This window comes from Caloenas nicobarica, chromosome 3, assembly GCF_036013445.1.
Source record: "Caloenas nicobarica isolate bCalNic1 chromosome 3, bCalNic1.hap1, whole genome shotgun sequence".
Classification (NCBI taxonomy): Eukaryota; Metazoa; Chordata; class Aves; order Columbiformes; family Columbidae; genus Caloenas; species Caloenas nicobarica.
This window is the reverse complement of record NC_088247.1, coordinates 3,637,192-3,660,966: the sequence shown is the minus strand read 5'-3', so window position 1 is coordinate 3,660,966 and position 23,775 is coordinate 3,637,192. Positions and strand designations below refer to the sequence as shown.

At 49.6% G+C, this 23,775-nt stretch overlaps 1 protein-coding gene across 1 annotated transcript in view; it reads left to right on the top strand.

Moving 5' to 3' along the window:
* Positions 1 to 13,094: 13,094 nt before the first annotated feature.
* XKR6 (XK related 6) overlaps positions 13,095 to 23,775 on the top strand; it is a 194,014-nt gene continuing 183,333 nt past the window's right edge. Inside the window, exon 1 of the mRNA XM_065631903.1 lies at positions 13,095 to 13,795. Within this exon, the coding sequence (XP_065487975.1) occupies positions 13,095 to 13,795 (701 nt within the window). The remainder of the gene's footprint in view (positions 13,796 to 23,775) is intronic.

The window sequence follows — 23,775 nt, the reverse complement described above, 5'->3', positions numbered from 1 at the left end:
GTGGATGTGCATGCACATGGTTAAATAAATGTACATTTGATAGTTGGAGTTATATCTCTTATAATAAGCCTAATAATCACACCATATTTTATCACAGAATCATAGAATCATTTCGGTTGGAAGAGACCCTCAGGATCATTGAGTTCAACCATAACCTAACTCTAACACTAAACCATGTCCCTAAGAACGTCGTCTAAATGCCTTTTAAACCCCTCCAGGGATGGTGACTCCACCACTGCCCTCGGCAGCCTGTTCCAATGCCTGACAACCCCTTCCACGAAGAATTTTTTCCTAATATCCAATCTAAACCGCCCCTGGAGCAACTTGAGACCATTTCCTCTTGTCCACTTGATACCTGGGAGAAGAGACCAACACTCTCCATGCTACAACCTCCTTTCAAGTAGCTGATCCAAGTTCTTCACAAACTCATCCTCGTGAACATCCTCACACTGGTGACCACGCTGTCACATCCGAACCTCCGTTCACTCATCCTGCTCCCTGAAGACACAAACCCATTTGCTATCCTGGGTAAAGACTGCAGAGTCTGGCACTGGTCAGGATTTAAGACCTTGAAAGTGATTTTCTGTGGCAGTTCAGGGATTTCTTTTTAATCAAATATGAGATAAAGAAACCTCTCTTTTGTGTTCCCAAGAGCGAATGCTCCCATGTTCTGCAGAAGGCACCCGTGTACTTGTACATGGTCCTTCCATTTCAAACCACAAAGTTGATCCCTGTGGTCCATGTCAGCATATGAAGATACTCTTTCAGGAAAACAACACTGGGAGGAGATGCATTTTTGGCATGAGGCACAGAGGATGTCCCAGAGCCATTGAAAAAAACTTCAAGTAAGTGTTTCTATTCCAAGGGAATGGCAGGAAGATGTGTCAGAGGAGATTTAGATTGGAAATTAGGAAAAGGTTCCTCACCCGGAGGGTGGTGGAGCACTGGAAAAGGTTACTGAGGAAGGTAGTCACGGCCCTAAACCTCGCAACATTTAAGAAGATTTTGGACAACACCCTCAGATACATGGTGTGAATTTTGGGGTTGTCCTATGTGGGGACAGGAGTTGGATTCGATGAACCTTGTGGGTCCCTTCCAACTCAGGACATTCTATGGTTCCATGAAAAAGGACCACCAGCCTGAGCCCACCTTCACCACAAGTCCCTGAACACCCAACAAGAGGTGATGACTTGTAGGAGGTTTGATGTTGCTCTAGAAGCTGTGCAGAGGCTGGTAATAATTTCAGAGAACTATCAAAAGCAGGAGTTTATAGCAGACTTGCGGTATGGGATGATTTTTAGTGTAAATAATTTCAACAATTTAACAGGAACAAAAGGTAATCTTCCATTTTCAAGTGCAAGTTTAACCAAAGAGTGAAGAATATGCATATTCTTGGGAAAACCACAGGGGACACTTGCAGTTTGAGCTCTCACTGCTGTTGATCTTCTCCAGTATTTGCCATGGAATCACTAGATAAACTTGAGTATTATGATGACATAAATGAGAGCAGGTGTCGCCTTTCCATATCCATATTTCTAAATGCAGAAGGGCATTTCTGTCTGGGATGATTCAATGTTTATTTTTACATGGGGGAGGAGAGGAGATTATTGTCATTTGCATTGATGAAGGAGGTAGTTGTCACCTTCCCACTTTTCTATATTGAATCTTTGTTAGCAAATAACATGTCTTGAGTAAAATGAGAGTAGGAGATAATTTAAATGGGTACCACACTTAGCCTCGGCAATGAAATTACAAAAGTGAATCAACATGAAAGCAGAATCATTTTTCTCAACAATTTAGGTAATTATGGACAAGGCAAGCATTATTTTTTGCTGCAAAGAAACTAAACCAGTTACTCTGGTATCTTAGGGCAAAACTTCAGTTCCTTAATTAACAGATTCAGAAATATTGTTTGTGCTGGCAGATGGAAGAAATGATAAGAGCACTTGCCAAGGCTGGATATGCTGGTGATGTGCACATATTAGAAATCACAGTGTGTGCCTGAACCAAGGCTTCGGAATAGAAATACGTACTTTTTAGGCATTGTCTGAAATAGCCACATGATCATTTTTGCCATACAGATGACACCTTAAGAGTCCATTTCAAGCTGGGCAAATCTCATTTTCCCCCTGAGATATTAAATGAATTTTGCAAAGACAAATTAATTAAAGGCATTAAAAAAATAGAGAAAAGGAAATAGTGATGCTTTTAATACACTGAGAGAATAAATGGAAGGAAGAAATAAAGTGTTTCTGATATCCTGTGAAATGATCTTTGCTCATTTATGGAATAAACAGTATTTATGCCCCATCTCATTACATCACTTAATGCCAAGTGGGAAGCCAGGCAAACAGTTCTCTTCAAAACAGGTGAAAAGGCCACGTTGCTGCCTGAAAGTAGAGGCTGCCCCTGCCAAGAGAGGATGAGTCAGATGGGGACAGGGACACAGGGTGGAAAGGTTTCTGGAGAAGCCAGCTGGTTACTTCTGCTGCTGTTGAGAAGAAGTTGACAGCTCTTAGGGAGAACGGATCTTGTCCGTGTCTAGAACCAACATCAGTAATAGGTACATGTGGGTGTGCACTGGGGGCCTAACTCTGTTCCTACCAAAACGAATGGCAAATTACTCTGGGCTAGATGCTGTTTCTCAATGTCTACTTCCACCTGAGATGCCCCAAGGTGGCTGGGACATCCTACTCCAAGACTGACAGGTATGATGGAGGAGGTGCAGGAGACCCAAGTCCTTTTGGAGCATCAGCTGGAGGCCAGGGGAGATTTCATGGAATCACAGGCTGGTTGGGGTTGAAGGGACCTCTGGAGATCCCCCAGTCCAACCCACCTGCTCACGCAGGGTCACCAGAGCAGATCACACAGGTCGGGCCAGGGGGTTTGAATGTCTCAGAGAAGGAGACTCCACAGCCGCTCTGGGCAGCCTGGGCCAGGCTCTGGCACCTCCCAGCAAAGAAGTTTCTCCTCATGTTCACATGGACCCTCCTGTGTTTCAGTCTGTGCCCGTTGCCCCTCACCCTGGCGTTGGGCACCACTGAACAGAGTCTGGTCCATCCTCTTGACACCCACCCTGAGATATTGATCCCATTGATCAGATCCCTCTCAGCTTCTCTTCTCCAGCTCAACAGCCCCAGCTCTCTCAGTGTCTCCTCATCACAAAGATGCTCCAGACCCCTCAGCATCTTTGTAACCCTGTTTCCTGCGATTTCCTGAGTTCTAATGCCACTAAATGTCTACATGTGGGCAACTGAACAGAGACACTGATGAGCTCCTTCTTGACTGTGATGGGAACTCAGACACACCATGACACATCATGGATGCAGACACTCAGATATCTCAGTTCAGAGCTGAGTCCAGCTTGTACTGACTTAGAACAGGGGCTCTACCAGATCGAGGTATTTTATTCAAGACCAAAGCTGTAGAAAGGGTGGTTGTAGTGGACCCAAGGTAGGGGGTAAAAGACTTATTGAGTGCAGAAGGACAAGTAAGTGAGAAATCCCACATGATTCATGGTGAGAAGGGCCGCAAAGACGCAACCAACATAAATAATAGGAATAAAAATGGGAGTGGGAATTCTGTCCTTGGGAGGAAAAAGGAGGAAAAACCAAGAAGACTTGGTGTAGACTGAGCTGTGGGAAAATGGTCCATGGAGGATCTCAGAAGATCAGTGGGGAATCAGGGGAAGAAGTTTTCTCTGCAGTACTTTGACTAGAGGAAGGACTACAAAGAGGGGAAGTAGAAAAAATAAGGTGTAATAGTCCACATTAGAAACAGACGGTCCTTGGGCTGATGTTTCAGCTAGAGGGAGATGGAAGAAGCTACTGTCACCAGAGCAGCTGCCACCAGCAGCCTTTTTCTTGTTGTCTTCCAAGGGGAAACGCAGGCCGATTGGGATTAGTGCAACTTTCTGTCTCTATTTGACTGATAGAAAAAGTCGTGCACTTAATTAACAACTCTGTAGTGACAGCATTAAAAAAATACTGCAGAAAAATACTTTATTCTCTTACATGCTTGGGTTTGGAGGAGGTTTACAGCATTTTCAGGTGTTAAAATGAGCATCAGGGGCCGTGTCTGGGAAGGGCAAGTCATGTTACAGGGAATACAGTTTACTTAAGGTGTGAAATGCAAATTTCTGTTTTATTTTATATTGTAATATTTTAGCAAAATAAAAGAGGAAAGATTCAGGCCAGACATGAGGAAGACATTTCTTACACTGAGGGTGGTGAGAGCCTGTCCCAGGTTGGCCAGAGAGGTGGTGGCTGAACCATCCCTGGAGACATCCCAGGCCAGGCTGGACGGGGCTCTGAGCAACCTGAGCTGGTGCAGATGTCCCTGCTCATGGCAGGGGGGGCACTGGATGAGCTTTGAAGGTCCCTTCCCACCCAAACCATTCTATGATTCTGTGATTCCTCCCGTGGTCAGTGGCTAAACATCGGCTTTCCCAGTGACCTAGGAGAGCAGAAAAGTTCTATGCTATGTACAGTTCCCATTCGGGCAGTGGCCAACCTTTGCATGCACCCCATTCAGAAGAGGAAGCATTGCCTGATAACTTTATTTTTCACTGAGCTCCGAAGAGCAGCGTGGCACGCTGACAGTAGCAGCCAGCTACTCCGTGAGATACATCCCTGCCCTTCATGGTCAATTAACTCATTGGAGCCCCATGGGGGGAAGTCGGAAATGCTGCATAGTCGCTTTTCCTAAATCCCAGCTTGGAAGAGCACCAAGCAAGTCCATCAAACTGGAGGTCTTAGCTGTTAATGCTTTTCCAAGGGGAGAGACATAGAGTCCCTTGCAACATTCATCACCTCTTTTGGCTGATGAAGTCGTGTTGCATCTTCCTTCTGAGTAACCAGTACCTTGAAGAGCACAAGTGAGGAGAGTAGCTTGTGCTCGGTTTAATAGGAAAGCTGCAAGGCCAGGCTTTGCAAAGAAAAGGCAGGCAGGTCAGAAAGCTTCTTGCAGGTAACTTCTTCTGCACAGGCCAGTCCCCAGGTGACCCTACGATCCCACATCCAACGTCACCTGTTCAGCTGATTGCATCTAAAAGGTGTCCCGCAAAGGCACGTTTCTGCAAGCAGGGAGAGGGGTTCCTTTTGATGCACAGGAATAAATGAAAACAGTTGCAGCTCTCAGGAGATTAAAGGAAGCCTGGGGAGAGCTGAATAAACCATGTCACTGCACGTAAGACGTAGATAATAGGAACTATGAAGTTTGCTAATGCACATTTCCCAAGACCATATTAATTCTTAAATTTGTCAGGAGGTGTAAAGTGATTTAAATATAATGTTACTGTCCAATAGAGAAGAGTTTGGGATTCACGTAATTACATCTTTAGTAGAGAATTGTTATCCAGCTTTTATAATGTAACACCTGAGGACCAGAACATGTTTTAGGCATTTTAATCAAGCTTCACAACCTCTGTAGGTTATATCAGTAACTCCATTTTGCCAAAAATACAGCCAGAAAGAGGAACTCGTTTTTAAGGAATAGCCTCTTGTTTCAGATGCTTTCAGATTTGACAGCCCCATCCTGCTAAAAGCTCAGTGAGTGAAACCAGGGTGGCTTGCAGGGATATTTACTTTGAAAAGGACTTGTCCTTGGTTGGACTACAGGAGCCTAAACATATTATTTAATTTGATGTATTTCCTGGAAAGCGTAAGCCATTCAAAACTACTCTGTTGCATGCGAAATTATAAAGCTGTAAGGAACTGGGATTAGAAGTCAAGCATCTGGTCCAGCAGTGAGAACCCACCATGTTCAGTTCTTTCAGGATATCAGTAGGAACTAACACGTGATTATCGACAATCACTGATAACACTTAGCAGCCGATTGCATTGCTAAACCGAAAGCTCAGAAACTAAGCTCTCAAATAATAATAATAAAAAATTACTAGAACATTTTGTAGATGCTCTTAGAGGCAGTTCTCAGGATGACTGTGAGGTGGCTTTTCAATACATAACATTTAGCACCTCCTGCACCTTCCCTAGAGAGCCTAATGTCACCAAGTGCTGTCACAGGGAGATAAACAACAACCAAAGCAGCATCGTATTAATCCTCTGCTGATATACACACGTAGCATTCAAAAAGTCTAACAGAAAACACAGAAGTTAGTCAACAGAAGGACTGACCTAAGTGTGTTTTCTCAGTCAAGCTCACACAGTATTAAGTTTACCAACACATCCAACTTTTAATACTGCAGAGACCTTAACGTCGTGGCAAAGGAAGCTGGAGTCTTTTCTGCCTCATGCATGAATAACAAAGCCACCTGCTATATTCCAGCGGTGGATGCTTTATTGTTAGTGATGATGCATGAGGCAGAAATAATGCAGTTTGATTTTTAGAGACAATACCAAGTTGAGCTTGCAAGGCTGTCAGCCCGCACTCGTTTGACTTGGGAACTGAGCAAACAACATGGAAGTAATTGGTGGAAACTAATGACACAATAAGATGTCATTTTTCTGACCTACTTTGCTTTAAGTAAATCCCCCTTAATTGTAATTATCTGTGCTGGTAGTAGAGTACTCCACATACACCAGACACTCAGCTGGATCCAGCCCCCAGTTATTTAAATGAGGTAGTTCCAGATTTACACTACTTTGATTCTGGCTCTCTATATATAGTGTTTGTTCCCCCGATCTGAATAAATGCCTGGAAGATGGAAGACCACACAGCTCAATTAATGTATTGATCAGGCTGAAAAAAGCCTTTAACCAGCCGGCATAAGAAGGTTATGATGATCCCACGCCTTGGCTTGCTGGGTGCTGCTGGAGCACCAAACACACCTTCCCTCCCTGGTGCTTCTGAAGAACAGAAAAACCATGAAATGCAAGGCACAGACTGATCAGCTCCGAGTACTGCCAGGGAAAACCCTTTGCTAAACATGGTTTATAAATACTTACAGATCTAAGGGTCACCCAGAGTTTACCCGGAGCTCTGGACACAAGTGTCTTCAGCGTGATGGAAGCGTGGGTCGCCACTTAGCACAGAGAAAAGCTTTCTCCTCTCATAGGAGCTAAGAGACATCTCAACATGAGTGTGATTGACACTCACGACTTCCAAAAAAACCCTAAAAATATATACGCTTGGCTAATAAAAGAAACAGGCTCTGACTAATGAGCCTTCCAGCTCTCTATAAGGGCCAGCGCTACAACAAAACGGGATGCAGCTCTTGATCGAAGGGGCAAAGCGACTTTCCCATGTCCTTGGCCAAAGCGACCAGGCAGCGGTGGCCGTGGGTCCCAGGGATGTGGGGGATTTGTGGGGTGCTTTGGACACGGCCACATCTCTGCTGTGTGATGAGCGAACGAGCGGGAGCTGGAGAACATCATGGGATAATCGGGAATTAAGATGTAAGCGGTGGAGATATCAGTTCTGGCCACCCACGGAGTCATGTCTGCGTGACTCATCGCCTGATGCAGGAAGGAACGTCGTGTACCACGCATCCAAATGGACAAGTTCTTTCCAAGGAGAGATGGTCTGGGCTGGGAAACCTCTCCCGAGTTTCCATCCCAACTGTTTATTGTTTCACATTGGCATGCAATTTCCTTTATAAAATTATGAAGCTATGTGTTAAAACCAGTTACTTTTTTTTGGTTGGGTTTTTTTGTTATTTTTTTTTAAGTCTCTGTTACTCCTACTGGAAGGATCTTCCGATTTCTAGACTAAATATATTCACGGCCAGTTCCTACTCATTTACTCTTCCGCTGCCGCTCTTCAGTGTCACGACGCCTTTCCCTTTGCTTGCATTAACTTTCCAGGATGTATTTATAGACAGAAAACACATTCCCTCTCCATTCTCATTTTGCTAAACTAAACAAGCCAAATTATTTCAGTCCACAGTAGAAAGACAGACCGTCCTGACCTCTGATCAACGCCTGTGTCTCCCCTGGACATATTCCAGCCTGAATTCACCCTCCTTGGACACAGCTGGCCACAACTGCACTGAGAAATCCAGAGGCAGTCTCAAGAGCATATTTTATCGTGTCATATATTGCCCAAGCGACTGCTTATCTCATTTAGTGTGCCAACGCTAAAATGCTTAACTGCTGTCTTCTCCCACCCGTATGTCTCATCGCACAAGTTTGGGTTGTTTTTGTATCAAAACAGATGACTCTCCTGCCCCCTTATTGGTTCACAAAATGCAATGCGCACCTACACTTCTATTTAAATAATAATATCAAATTGTTTTATTACTTCTGTGCTGTTTTGCTTTTTTTTTTTTTTCTTTCAAATCATATGTAGCAAATTCGCTACAGGGAAAAGTTTGGAGAAATGAGGAATGCTTCCATTTATATCTCATCATACTGCAAAACAAAAGTTTAAGCTTAATACGAGTGCCTCTCACCCAAGAATACGGGTCCTGGAGTCTTTATTTCTTAGTGCCGTGAGAATTAACATCCTCTGCATCCAGAGGAGGGCAACAAAGCTGACGAAAGGGGTGGAAGGAATGTCCTGTGAGGACCAGCTGGGGACTTTGGGATTGTCTAGTTTGGAGAAGAGGAGGTTGAGGGACAACCTCATGGATCTCTACACCTTCCTGAGAAAGGGACGGTGAAGAAGGAGGTGCTGAGCTCTTCTCCCTGGGACCCAGTGACAGGACACGTGGGAATGGTTCAAACCTGCACCAGGGGAGGTTTAGACAGGACATGAAGAAGCAGTTCTTTACCAAGATGATGGTCAAACACTGGAACAGGCTTCCCAGAGGGGTGGTCGAGGCCCCGAGCCTGTCAGTGTTTGTGAGGCATTTGGACAATGCCCTTAACAACATACTTTAAAATTTGGTCAGCCCTGAAGTGGTCAGGCAGTTGAACTTTTCTCTTCTCTTCTCTCCTCTTCTCTTCTCTTCTCTTCTCTTCTCTTCTCTTCTCTTCTCTTCTCTTCTCTTCTCTTCTCTTCTCTCCTCTCCTCTCCTCTCCTCTCTTCTCCTCTCTTCTCTTCTCTTCTCTTCTCTTCTCTTCTCTTCTCTTCTCTTCTCTTCTCTTCTCTTCTCTTCTCTTCTCTTCTCTTCCCTTCCCTTCCCTTCCCTTCCCTTCCCTTCCCTTCCCTTCCTTTTTCTCTTCTCTTCTCTTCTCTTCTCTTCTCTTCTCTTCTCTTCTCTTCTCTTCTCTTCTCTTCTCTTCTCTTCTCTTCTCTTCTCCTCTCTTCCCTTCCCTTCCCTTCCCTTCCCTTCCCTTCCCTTCCCTTCCCTTCCCTCTTCTCTTCTCTTCTCTTCTCTTCTCTTCTCTTCTCTTCTCTTCTCTTCTCTTCTCTTCTCTTCTCTTCTCTTCTCTTCTCTTCTCTTCTCTTCCTCTCCTCTCCTCTCCTCTCCTCCTCTCTTTTCTGCTTAGGTTTTAAAGTGGCAAACAGGAGAGTGATTTCATGTTAAATACATATTATTATACATGCCTTACGCACATGCATTCGTTTTGGTCAAGTTGAGGGCTGGCGTTTGTCTCATTTCTTTCCATATTCATACTTCTTGCCACAGCTTAACTTGGCAGAAAATAAGGGACTGTTCAAAACTTACGAATTCAGCATCATGGGGAGCTGGGGGATCAGGTCCTTTCCGATCCCATTATGCCTATAGTACCAGTTTTCTCCTTTTGAAGAACTTTGTGCCAGAGTTTCACGCACTACAAGTGACTTTGATTTGGCCACATATGGGTGCGCATCAGAGTGCATTCATCTGGACAAAGCACAAAGCTTTGCTCTCTGTTTCCTTTCTTCTGTTCCTCTGCTGCACGAGGATCCAACCATTTCAGAACCAGCAGCGTCTTTCAGACTTCGCAAAACTTTCGAACTCCTTCAACATCACTGGGAAAGGCCAAATATATGCTTCCCAGACAGATTATTTAATGTATGCAAGTCCTCTCACTCTTCTGAAGATTAAATTAATTTTCCCTCCCTGGAAAAAGCATTTTATATGCACTCAGGCACATTTCCACCTTCTTGGTTGGTTTGTTTGTTTGTTTGTTTGTTTCCCTGTTGAAACTTAGACTCTGCAAAGCAACAACTTTGGTAGCCAGTTCTGGAGCCTTGAATCTATCAGCCCTGATATTGTACCACAATTTTTAAAAAGGTAAAAAAGTTAAAAAGAAAAAAAAAGAGAAAGAGAAGAATTCAAACTCCCACAGAAAGAGTCAGAAGTAAGAGCCCATGGGTGAGTAAAATTGTGAGAGAGGGAGCATCTGGAAGGAGCATGCTTATCAAATGGGAAAGAAAAAAAAATCAGACAAGAGGGGAGATTGTAACCTACAGAGGACAGCAAAAGACAACACAGAAACGATGGATACAACGAATGAACAAGTGTAGAAAGGGAACCGAGCATGTAGAAAGGGAAGAAGGGGAAATGAACATGTAGAAATGAACAGGTAGAAAGGGAAGTAGGGGAGAAGCACCTTGAATTTGGCTTCCCCCGCCTGCCAGCTGCCTGGGATGAAGCTCAGTCCCCAGCAGGTCCCAAAATTGGAGCTGGGAGCTGCTTCCTCAGCTTGCTGGAGGTTTATCTCCCCCAGCAAGGAGCGGGACCCATGGAGAGGAGCTGGGTGGTTTGCCTGACCCCATAAGAACAGGGTGGGTGAAGCAAGGTCCCCCAAAATGTGAGAGGAAGGGACTGAGGATGGGGGATCCCAGGTGGGGGACAGGAGGACACTGCGGCAGGGAATCCGGGAGGGCACCGGGGTGAGTTGAGGTCGGGGTGCTGAGGTGTGCTTGGAGATTGCTGCTGTGTGGTTGATGGGATGGTGGTGGGACAGGAGCTCTCCTTCCCCAGCACGGCCATAGGAAGGGAAAAGGTAAAGACGAACCTAGAGGAGAGCCTGGACCTGGCAGGTTCCACGGGGATGCTGGAGGTGGGAACAGGAGAAACAACCTGGCTCGAGGTGGGCTGAGGGTGACCTGGGTGGCAGAGTGATCCTGGGGTTTGAGGGTGGGCAGAGACAGGGAGGCTACACTGCAAAGTGGGGGTTTGAGGGCCAAGACACTGGGCTGGGGAGCTGATTTGGGAGTGGGACGGGGTCAGCAGAAGTGGCCCAGCTGAGGGTGGTCTGAGGAATGGTGGTGTCAGCACACGGGCGCTGGGGGAAGAAGCGCAATGGATCCTATGGGTGCTAACGCAGAGGGAATGGAGAGCAGCGGGTGCTGCTGCAATGGGAATGGGGCAGAGGGCAGTGCTGGGTGCCAGTGCAATGGGAACCAGTGCAATGGGAACCGGTGCAATGGGGATAGGGCAGCAGCGGGTGCTGGTGCAATGGGAACCAGTGCAATGGGAACCTGTGCAATGGGAGGGGGCAGCAATGGGTGTCAGTGCAAGGGGAACTGGTGCAACGGGAACTGGTGCAATGGGAACAGGGCAGCAGTTGGTGCTGGTGCAACGGGAGCAGAGCAGCAATGGGTGTCAGTGCAAGGGGAACCGGTGCAACGGAAACTGGTGCAGTGGGCACGGGCAGCAGCGGGTGCTGGTGCAACGGGAGCAGAGCAGCAACGGGTGTCAGTGCAACGGGAACTGGTGCAACAGGAACGGAGCAGCAGTGGGTGCTGGTGCAATGGAAGCAGAGCAGCAATGGGTGTCAGTGCAACGGGAACTGGTGCAACGGGAACTGGTGCAGTGGGCACGGGCAGCAGTTGGTGCTGGTGCAATGGGAACCGGTGCAATGGGAACAGGGCAGCAATGGGTCAGTGCAACGGGAACCGGTGCAACGAGAACTGGTGCAACGGGAACGGGGCAGCAGTTGGTGCAGGTGCAATGGGAACAGAGCAGCAGTGGGTGTCAGTGCAACGGGAACTGGTGCAGTGGGCATGGGCGGCAGCGGGTGCTGGTGCAATGGGAGCAGAGCAGCAATGGGTGTCAGTGCAACGGGAACTGGTGCAACGGGAACTGGTGCAGTGGGAACAGGGCAGCAATGGGTCAGTGCAACAGGAATCGGTGCAACGACAACTGGTGCAACGGGAACGGGGCAGCAGTTGGTGCAGGTGCAATGGGAACAGAGCAGCAGTGGGTGTCAGTGCAACGGGAACTGGTGCAGTGGGCACGGGCGGCAGCGGGTGCTGGTGCAATGGGAGCAGAGCAGCAATGGGTGTCAGTGCAACGGGAACTGGTGCAACGGGAACTGGTGCAGTGGGAACAGGGCAGCAATGGGTCAGTGCAACAGGAACCGGTGCAATGACAACTGGTGCAACGGGAACGGGGCAGCAGTTGGTGCAGGTGCAATGGGAACAGAGCAGCAGTGGGTGTCAGTGCAACGGGAACTGGTGCAGTGGGCACGGGCAGCAGCGGGTGCTGGTGCAATGGGAGCAGAGCAGCAACGGGTGTCAGTGCAACGGGAACTGGTGCAACGGGAACTGGTGCAACAGGAACGGAGCAGCAGTGGGTGCTGGTGCAATGGAAGCAGAGCAGCAATGGGTGTCACTGCAACGGGAACTGGTGCAACGGGAACTGGTGCAGTGGGCACGGGCAGCAGCGGGTGCTGGTGCAATGGGAGTAGGGCAGCAATGGGTGTCAGTGCAATGGGAACTGGTGCAACGGGAACTGGTGCAGTGGGCACGGGCAGCAGTTGGTGCTGGTGCAATGGGAACCGGTGCAATGGGAACAGGGCAGCAATGGGTCAGTGCAACGGGAACCGGTGCAACGAGAACTGGTGCAACGGGAACAGGGCAGCAGTTGGTGCAGGTGCAATGGGAACAGAGCAGCAGTGGGTGTCAGTGCAACGGGAACTGGTGCAGTGGGCACGGGCGGCAGCAGGTGCCGGTGCAATGGGAGCAGAGCAGCAATGGGTGTCAGTGCAACGGGACCCGGTGCAGTGGGAACGGGCAGAGGGCAGCGCTGCGCGGGGCGCGGGGCGGCGGGGCGCGGGGCAGAGCGGCGCGGGGCGCGGGGCCGCTCCCCTGCGGCGGCCCGGCGCGGGTGTCCGCGGCGCTGCCCCGCGCGGTCGCTAGGCGGCCCGGGCCGTCCTGCGCGGGCGCGGAAGCGCCGCCCCCGGAAGCGGCGGGCGGGCAGGCGGGCGGGCGGCGGGTGGGGGGGTGCCGGGAGCGGGGACGGGGGGGGGGGCAGAGCGAGCGAGCGCGCCCGGCGAAGGGGCCGGAGACGCGGCGGCGGCGGCGGCGGCAGCAAGATGGCGGCCAAATCGGATGGCGGCGGCGGCGGCGTGGGCTTCGCCCAGCTGCACAACCTGGACGAGGCGGCGGCGGCGGCGGCAGCGGCGGGCGTCTGCGGCGCCGGCGGCGTCGGGGCAGCGGCGGCCGAGGGCGCGGAGGAGCCGGGCGGCAGCAGCTCCTTGCACATCTGCCACTGCTGCAACACGTCGTCGTGCTACTGGGGCTGCCGGAGCGCCTGCCTGCGGAGCCTCTTCGGGCGGGCGGCCGCCGCCGCCGCCGCCGAGCCGCTGGCCCCGCGCCCCGCCGCCGAGGGACCGCCGCCGGCGCCGGAGGTCGTGGAGGCGGCCGAGCGGCCGTGGCTGGACTGCCTGTGGATCGTGCTGGCGCTGCTGGTGCTGCTGGGGGACGTGGGCACGGACCTGTGGCTGGCGCTGCACCACTACGGGCGGCGGGACTACCTCTGGTGCGGCCTGACGCTGGCCTTCGTGCTGCTGCCCTCGGTGCTGGTGCAGATCCTCAGCTTCCGCTGGTTCGTGCAGGACTACACGGGCGGCGGGCTGGGCGCCGTGCAGGGCCTCAGCAGCCGCGGGCCGCCCATGATGGGGGCCGTCGGCCGCCGGGGGGGACCCGCCACCCCCGGGGCGCAGCGCCTCTGCAGGATCTCCGTCTGGGTCTGGCAGTCCGTCATCCACCTGCTGCAGATGGGGCAAGTCTGGAGGTAAGGGGGCGGCCGGGGTGTGGGGAGCGGGGGCGGCCGTCGGCGCGTTGCCCGACATGGCGGTGGGTCGGGTCGCTGTGGCCTGGCTGGGGGGGGGTGGGTGCCGCTGCCTCGTGGTTTGAGGTGGGACGGTGTCCCCTGGTTGAGGTGGGGGCCGTCGTCAGAGTGGTCCAAGGTGGGCGTGGGTCAGTGTCACCTCGTTGTCTGAGGTGGGCATGGGTCGGTGTCACCTCATTGAGATGGGCATGGGTCGGTGTCACCTCGTTGTCTGAGGTGGACATGGGTCAGTGTCACCTCATTGAGATGGGCATGGGTCAGTGTCACCTCGTTGTCTGAGGTGGACATGGGTCAGTGTCACCTCATTGAGATGGACGTGGGTCAGTGTCTCCTCGTTGTCTGAGATGGACATGGGTCAGTGTCACCTCATTGAGATGGACGTGGGTCAGTGTCACCTCGTTGTCTGAGATGGACATGGGTCAGTGTCACCTCATTGAGATGGACGTGGGTCAGTGTCACCTCGTTGTCTGAGATGGACATGGGTCGGTGTTACCTCATTGAGATGGGCATGGGTTGGTGTCACCTCGTTGAGATGGACATGGGTCGGTGTCACCTCGTTGTCTGAGATGGACATGGGTCGTTGTCACCTCGTGGCTTGTGAGGTGGACGTGGGTCAGTGTCACCTCATGGTTTGAGGTGGACGTGGGTCAGTGTCACCTCGTGGTCTGGGGTGGACGTGGGTCAGTGTCATCTCATGGTTTGAGGTGGATGTGGGTCGGTGTCACCTCATGGTCTGAGATGGGTGTGGATCAGTGTCACCTCATGGTTTGAGGTGGGTCACTGTCCCCTGGTTGAGCTGGGGCAGGTGCGTGTCATTGTCAGATCGTGGTCCAAGTTGGACGTGGGCCAGTGTCACCTCATTGTCTGAGATAGATATGGATTGGTGTCACCTCATGGTTTGAGGTGGGTGTGGGTCAGTGTCACCTCATGGTCTGAGGTGGGTCGCTGTCCCCTGATTGGGGTGGGGCAGGTGGGGGTCATTGTCAGATTGTGTTTTGAGGTGGACATGGGTCAGTGTCACTGCATGGTCTGAGGTGGGTGTGGGTCAGTGTCACCTCATGGTTTGTGGTGGGTCACTGTCCCCTGGCTGAGGTGGGGTGGATTGAGGGATATTGCTGTCAGCTTGTGGTCCAAGGTGGACATGGGGCAGTATCACTTCATGGTCTGAGGTGGGTGTGGGTCAGTGTCATCTCATGGTTTGAGGTGGGTCACTGTCCCTTGGCTGAGGTGGAGCAGATGGGTGTCACTGTCAACTCATGGTTTGAGGCTGATGGGGGTCGCTGGCCCCTGGCTCAGGTGGGGCCAGTGGGGGTCAGTGTCACCTCATGGTCTGAGGTGGACATGGGGCAGTGTCACCTCATGGTCTGAGGTGCGTCATTGTCCCCTCGCTGAGCTGGGGCAGATGGGCATTGCTGTCACCTCGTGGTCTGAGGTGGACATGGGTCAGTGTCGCCTCATTGTTTGAGATGGAGGTGGGTCAATATCCCCTGGCTGATGAGGGGTGGATGGGGGTTGCTGTCACCTCATAGTTTGAGGTGAATCACTGTCCCCTGGCTGATGTGGAGCTGATGTGGGTCACTGTCACATCATGGTCTGGGGTGGAAATGGATCTGTATCACCTCAGGGTTTCAAGTGGAGGTGGGTCACTGTTCCCTGGCTGAGGTGAGGTGGATGGGGGTCACTGTCAATTCATGGTCTGAGATGGACGTGTGGGTCTTTGTCACCTCGTGGTCTGAGGTGATTGTGGTCAGTGCAGTGTCCCCCACGTGGAGAAAGAGGGGGGATTTGGGGTTTACTCGCACTTTGAGTGAGGAGAGACGCAAAGAGAAGAGAGATTCTTCAAAATGAGCCTGTGGGGCTGAGGTGGGGGACATGGGGGTTGTCACCCCACGGCCCGAGGTGGCCATGGGTCAGTGCTCCCATGAGTGGAAGAGGTGGGAGAGCTCCCCTTAGGCTGAGAGGAGGTCCAAGGGGAAGAGAAGTTCTCCCAAAATGTGTAGATAGTGCCTCAGGGGATGGGGTGGGCTCTTGCTGCCCCACAGACATGGGGCAGGATGAGGTTGAGGGGACATGGAGCTGCTTTTCTGGACAGGAGCTGGTGGGGGGGACACTCCACGGGTGACAGCCCAGGGCTGGGGGTGACCCCCACGTCGGCAGCGCTGCAGAGGGGGGTCCCATGGCCCTGGGGAGGGCATGTCCCCTCTCTCCCCTTCTGGAGCTGGGAGGGGGGATGGCAAGGGAAAGAAAACGGGGGAGCTGCTCCAGAGAGGGGGGGCAGACAGTGGACCCCCAGCTTGCCGGGTACTGGGATGTGCTGTTTCCAGAGAGTCGATGTCCTCCTGGCGTGGATTGAACCCCCTGTAGATGACAAGGGGGTGAGGGTCGCATCTGTCCCGAAGAGCCTGTCCCCACGGGGTGGAAGGGAAGCCCCCCCCATCTTGTTGGCCCCCCCCGCATGAAGGAGCAGGTTGTGGGAGTGCAAAAAACGCGACGTGATGCCTGGGCTGTGGCTTTGGCGAAAGAAGAAGCCTTCTCGGCGAGGCGGCCGGGGAGCGGGGATGGCATTGGGGTTGCTGGTGTGAGACTGAAGGTCAGGGATGGAGACTGTTCCCCTCCACGGGAGACATCCTGGGGTGGACAAGGGGTCTGGGAAGTGACCAGGGAGAATTAAAAAAAGCATCCTCCGGAGTAGAGCTGGAAATGGCATTATCCTCCCCAAAAAGAGCTGTGGGAGGAGGCAAGGAGAGGGATTCTCCGGGATGAAAGCCTGTAGATGCAAACACTCGCCACAGAGATGTCGCTCTTACGGGAAGGGGTGTTGTAAGGACAGCTGTGAAGACCCGGCGTGGTCCGGCATCCTTTGAGATGGGACGTGGGTTTAATGGGATGGGACATGGGTTTAATGAGATGGGAGGGGTGTGAGATGCGTGTGATGGAGGGTGGGGGGATGTCACTGGGGTGGTGGATGCACCCCCCCTCCCCATGGATGGATTAATCTATAGGAAAGAGGCTGCAGATGGGGTTGGTTGGGTTTTGTACCTTTTAAAATACTCTTTTGGGAGAAAACACTGATTTTTTTAATTTGTATTTTTTAAGATGGGAGAAGATGGTCATGGTGAAGCAGTAGAGGGGCTCACTGGAAGAGTTAATATTGCTGCGTTGCTATTTCCCAGATGAATTAATGGGCCAAAACTAACCTCACCGGTGGATTTTAGCATTTTTTTGGCTGAGAAAAAAAAAGGTGAAGTGGGAGGCAGAAAGTGATGATTGATGGGGAAGTCCTTTTTATCCCCTGCATCTGGGTAGCCGAAGGGGTTAACTCTGCTGCCTAATGAAATCGGGGAAGAAGTGGCTGGAGTTAAGATGGAGACAGCGTGGTTGAGCCTGGCAGGGGTGTGTGGGTGGAGGCAGGGGAGGGCCTTGACACCTCTTCTGAGGACACAGAGATGAAACGAATATACACATCAAAGATTCTTATTTTTTTTTTTTTAAGAAGCCGAGGGGGTCGGAGGGGAGGGGGGTGGTCTGTGTGGGAAGGGTATGTGAAACCTATACCCGTGAAATTGCACAGCACAACAGCAAATACATATTTCTTCTGCATCTTCAATGTCATTTGTGTGGCACGTTTGGTCTCAACTTCTGCTTGGGGGTTTTATTTTTTTTTTTTTTTTTTTTTTTTGGCTTAAATTTGGGCTGGGGAACGGCGGGAGGGGGATGTCTGTGGGCGATGCAGGCGAGGATGATGAATTGGTACGCGACCCTTTCTCCTGCTTTCCCTGGTGCTCCCGAGTGCTGATCTCCGTAGTAAAAATCAGTTCTCGATGCAGATGCTTCTCTAGCAAGTCGGATTTTTCCCTTTTTCCCCCTCTTGCAGCCAGGCAAAGAGAAACGATTGTGTATTAGCTGTGGCGAAAGCTGGTGTTTGCAAAAACACTCCGTGCCGTGGCACGTTTGAGCGAACAGGTGGGGAGGGGGACACTGAAGCAATGCCAACAGAGACGGAGGGGACACACGTGGAGGGGTGATTTTTTTGGGGAGGAGGAATATGAAGAAGCAAAGCTCAAGTTGCCCAGACTTTGTTAACGCGGAGGAAAACGTTCGCACCGAGGTTGTGCGGGGCTGGGACTGCTGGAGGGGATGGAAAGGAGCTCTGCGGACTGGATCACGTTAGGTAAAATAAAGGAGCTTTCTCTCCTGTTGGTCGCTAATCCCACCAGCACACAACTCCTGCTTTTTAAGACACGCTGGGTGGTGCGGAGCCGACTCCTCAAATCTGACCAGAGCAAGAATTAACTCCACGGCATCTGTGGTCTTTTTTTTTTTTTTTCCATTCCCACTATACCTATTGCGAACGCCATTAAAATTAATCTCGAAGGCGGTGATGGGACTAATATCGGAAAGCGCTGTTTTAGCGCCGTTTGCCTGCAGCTAAATCGCTTCATGCTGGGAAGAAGTTTATACGCGGGGATGGAGGAGGAAGACCTGGGATGAAATAAGTGCGGTATGGATTGCATATAGGGTACGTGATGCACCCACATGTAGCGTAATTGGGATTTTACATTCTGTAGGGGCTGTGGTGGCTGTCGCTCAGCAGCTGGAAGCGAAGTCATAGAGAATAGAGGGAGTTGTGGAGAAATCCTTGTCCTGAATTGCCGAGGGGTAAATGTGAATAATTCTGGTTTCGATTCAGGGGGAATAACACAATGCCTGTAGGGGCTTCTTAAGTATTGGGAAGACTTGCCAATAAAATGGTGAATAAACAAGATTTTGTGACAGAAATATCAACATACATCAGGCTCTTGTTTCAGCAAGGTTGTTTCTTCATTTTGTCAGGATTGTGGGAGAAGTAGCTTGTTGTTTTTGAGCAATCTGGGGGAGGCTTTGTCTTCTGTTCGTGGAATTGTGACCAGGGGGCAGCGCAAGTACTGAGGCGGGGCTTAATGGTATTCCCGGTTTTTTGTGGTTGTTGCTCAGCTGAGAACCGAAGCCCGTGTTAATACTGCTTGCCTATAATGGCTGCTTGAAAGAAAATTTACATGTACATTGTAAAACTTGTGTGTGTGTATACATATTTATGTGTATATATGTATATTATTCTTACTTGAAGTAGTATGATCTCAAATGGCATTCCCACTGATAAAGCTCAGCTCCTGGGCTTTTCACCTTTATAAATCTACAATTTTCACCTTTCATCTCAAATCTCCCAGATTATTTTAAGGACTAGAACAATCCGACCAGACTGCCCAAAACGTAAAAGGTGCTAGTTGGGGCACTTTACGCTCGCTATCGAGGGCTGTTCATTGAGGAGGGATGTTGTCGTGCTGTGGTTTTGCTGGAAATAAGCTGAAAACGGGTTGGTCGTCAGAGCTTGCAGGGCTGTCGCTTTTGCTGAAGCCGTTCAGCTGTGTAAATTCCAGAGAAATAGTGTTGACTTGAAGTTTTTGTATCTTGGAGAGTCGCACAAGGTGTATTAGTGACAATTAAGAGTGTGACTTCTGTGCCTGGTGTACCTTTCTTTAACCTCTGTTGTAAATGGGTTAGTGGGTCGTGATTGCTGCCCTGGAATACAAGGTTTAGAGTATAAAGAATGATCCTTTCCATTGCGGCGTGCTATTAAAGAAAACATTATTGGATTCCATTGGATTAACAATATGTGGAGTCTGAGCTAAAATGAATGCTGATCAGCTGGAAATGTGTCTGTTGAACTGTCAGTAAGTTTCGTGACTTGAATGTAATATGTTTGTGAGTTTTGTTTTTAAAACTTGATTTGGATACATATTTAGAAGGAAAACATTCTGTAAAAAAAAACCCCAAGCAACCAAACGAGAACAACCCTGTTTTGACATTAAAAACATCTTGTGCATGTGTGTGATTAAAGAAAAATTCCTAAAATTTAGGCGAAGACTTGACATTTTGGTTATTAATGGAAAGACCAAATCTATGAGTTGTTCATCTTTTCAGCATGCCCGGAGGTGGAAGGATGAATCAATGGGTTTAAATGGGATATGTGGTATTTAATGACTACATGATGGGTGTGGGTTGAGGCTCTACTAAAATATTTTGTTCTGGGATGTATTGTGAGTTCAGTGTATGCCACTTCGGATAGTTTAGAAACACAGGCACCTACAAATCTTAAGATACCTGCTCAAGTCCCTTGAATTGGGAGACACCTGCTTGTCAAATGACAGATGAATGCGAAGCTGCTGACCTAACACTGCCTCGTTGCCTTGGTTTGGGATGTTCAGCTCCATAGAGACTTTTCTGTAAATTTACTGCCTGCCCTGGCACATTCGGATATTTTTTTTTCAGCTTTTCCTGGTTAGCTTGTCTGGCAGCTAAGTTTTTCCCTTTAGCCAAGTTTTAACAGCTTGCTTTTATAGTATGGAGTTTTGTCAGCTTTTGACAAGTTGGCAGAGGGAAGACATTCTGGGATAGATGATAAATATGTTCTCCCTACAAAATCAGGTCTGGGGTATAACTTTTTTTTTTTATTTCTAGCGAGGTGGTTCTCCCTTCCCAAAACCTTACCTGCTCTGCCCCCTTTTCTAAGAGTTTTCTTATGGGATCTCCGTGAGTAAGTGCTGGGCTGTGAGTGTAGAGGTCCAAGGACATTGCATCCGAGGTGCAAGGTCGGTAGGTTGTGTGTGTGTGAAAATAATAACCATCACGATGATAATGAAAAAAGGCTTTATCCCTTGAGTAGAGTCTCCATTGGTTGCCGGGTGGTTGATGAGGCTCCGTGTCTTGGTGAGCGCTACCCACTAGAGGGGGTCAAACCACAGATGTTGAAGCAGATCTGCTCTGCCAGCCTTGGGAGGGCAGAGTTTTCTCCAAACCTTTTATTGGGAGAAATAACACGTTGCCTTGACCTGGTGGGAACCCAGCTTCCCATGCAATTTGGTGTTTCTGCAGTGACAGCGTGGCTTGGGTAGGTGGCTGAGCGGGATTCGGAGGAAAAACTGGGATTTGGTTTCCTCTTGGACGTGGGGATGCTGCTGAGGAACAGCCTTGTGGGCACAAGGTACCCTATGAGTAGAGTGGTCCTGTGGTGACAACAACTTGTCACCTCTCCATCATGGTACGTGGGGAGGAGAAAGGGGAATCAGAAATGCTTTGGTGATCTGACTTTGTCCTTACTGGAACCAGCATAAAGTTTCCGTGGCTTTCAAGGTGAGGACACTGGTGCTACGTATTTTCAAGAGACCATCTCCAGGAGTCCAAAAACTGTATGAGAAGGTGGTTCTTTGGAGTTGGGCTGCAGGCTGCTTCACTAAATGCTGCAGAACATCCTTTTTCAGTTGCTCAGGCTTCACACCGAATTCTAGGAAAGACGGTTGTACCTTTTATTTCCAAGTGCCCTAGAGATTTTTCTCTAAAGCCAGTGGCAACCTGAAAGTGCCTTTTTTTTCTGGCGGAGGAGAGGCGGCGCGCCAAGGGAAGGATGGCTCACCTTTTTTTATATGTTAAAATTATAACCTCTCTATTTTCCACCTTTCTAGACACTTCCATTTTGCTTTTAGCTGCACTGAGCTTTATTCCTTGCAGTGGTTCTCCCCTCAGTACAAATGTAGGTTATTCAGGGAGCATTTCTTTTAATGAAAAGGACGGAGGTAGAACTGATGGTGATAAAGCATCTCTTTGGAGGAGAGCTGCTTTCACTGTCTTGAGACTGCGAGGAACAGAAATTGGTCGTCAAACGTGTAATTTTCCATGAGGAATGAAGGTGAGCCTATGGAGAAGTCTGGATCCCTCACAGAACTTCTCCCTGTAGTTTCATTTTGCTTTATTTTCCTTGAATCCTGACTTGATTTTTAGCACCTCACCGTCATGAGAATCAGTGGTAGTATAAGCCAGTGTTTTAACACCTGAAAGCTTTTAATGCAGGAGGAGCTGTGAATCAGAGTAATGCTTTGCTATAGCTAGAGATAAAATAAAATTGTAATCAAAGGTATAAATAAATAACACATAGCCAATATTGTTACTTCATTCACCCACCTTCTGAAGTGCTGGGATTCAGACCGATACCCTGGGGCTACTTGATGGAACTGAGATCCTTTTCCAAACCGGATCCCAAGAAAATGGGGAAAGAGCTTTCTTGGGGAGAAGGATCTTCAGAAAATCATGAAACCTAGCGGAAGGAACAGCTTGCAATTCTAACCCTGTGGAGCAGAACAGCGTGAGCTTTTCAGGGCAGATGACAGGCACATCTCACTGGGGACTGGTGGTGCCCCCAGTGTCAAGGATGCTCCAAAAAATCTCCTGGGTTGTGGGTCTGAGCATTTGGCTGTGTCCCACTGCAGCTTCCCATAGCTGGATTTTTATTTTATTTTTTCTTACAACTCCCCGCATTCTGGGAATTCATACTGTCCATCACCCCATATTCCAGTTTTAGCCTATATTTGGTTATATGTAACTACTGTAGCATAGGAGCCGCGTTCACATTGCTCAGGAGGAGTCTCAGGAGTTGCTATTCGTTCGCCCTTGGGCAAATCTGCCCCGTGGACTGAGTGCTCCATTTAAAGTATGCACATGCTTGGATGGCTAAGCTATGTGTCTGTGTCTGCTTTTGTTATTTCAGTATAAATGGGTGTGTTATTCCTTCCATCAGCGTCTCGAAGCTCCAGCTGAACCAGCAGCCGCGTTAGAGCAAAATCGGATCTTGGCCAAGAGACAAAAATTAGAGCAAAAGGCAACCTTACATGTGTCCCCAAAACTATAATGGGACCTGAAGGCTGCGCTTCTCCTCACATCTCCTTTCTTCTGAAATTTGTGAGAGCTTGGGTTAACCTATGAAATATTCACAGTCTGTCCTTAAGTGACTTCAGCTGCACAGAAGATCTTTTGCAGAATTGGCAGCTTCGCTGAAACCTCCTGTATTCGACCCAGAGCCTTTATCGCAAAGACCTCATCCTCTGCTCCGTTTTGCCCCTGCGGTTGCACGTTGTGATGATTTGGTTTACGGTGGAGGATTTTTGCATCCCAAATAAATACCTGTGTATTGTATCCCCTTTTGCACGGGATGGGTTGAGGGAATAGGAGTGTTCTCACTTGTCCCAAAACCCCATGGGAAATAGGACTAAGACAAGAGTGCGATGTAAATGCTGCCTTAGTGCTCTGCTGTAGATGGTCTGTGAATGGGGAATAAGAAAAACAAGCCTGTGAACAGGCTTAGATTAATACTGTGGAGCTCTGCACTCATGCTGGAAAAACTCAGCTGTTGTGCTATATCGCCCTTTCTGCCTTTGCAGGGCATATTGATGCAGGAAAAATTTGCTGTAAAACCCCTACCAATTGGGCAGAACTCTTATTAAAAACTCTTCAGGAACCACAATGCAAAAGGCTCTGGCACCTGGAGCTGCCTTTATCACCTTTTCTAATTAAACCTGCAGAAAAAGCAAACGAAATCTGAGCGACAGAGGAGTGTGGCCGTCTACAGGAGCCTCCTTCAGCTTGTGAGTCTCGCTCAATGGGGTTTTCTATGGGGCTGGTCTGATGGACCGTGTTTATAGAATCATGGAATCGTAGAATCATTTCAGTTGGAAGATGACCCTCAGAACCATTGAGTCCAACCATAATGTAACCGAACTCCAGGAGTGCTTCTGCTTGCACAGGCTGGTTGGGGTTGAAGGGACCTCTGGAGATCCCCCAGTCCAACCCACCTGCAGTTTCTCAATGTCTCCTCCCACCTGAGATGCCCCAAGGTGGCTGGGATATCCTACTCCAAGACCGACAGGTATGATGGAGGTGGTGCAGGAGACCCAAGGCCTTTTGGAGCATCAGCTGGAGGCCAGGGGAGATTTCATGGAATCACAGGCTGGTTGGGGTTGAAGGGACCTCTGGAGATCATCCAGTCCAACCCACCTGCTAACGCAGGGTCACCAGAGCAGATCACACAGGTCGGTCCAGGCGGGTTTGAATGTCTG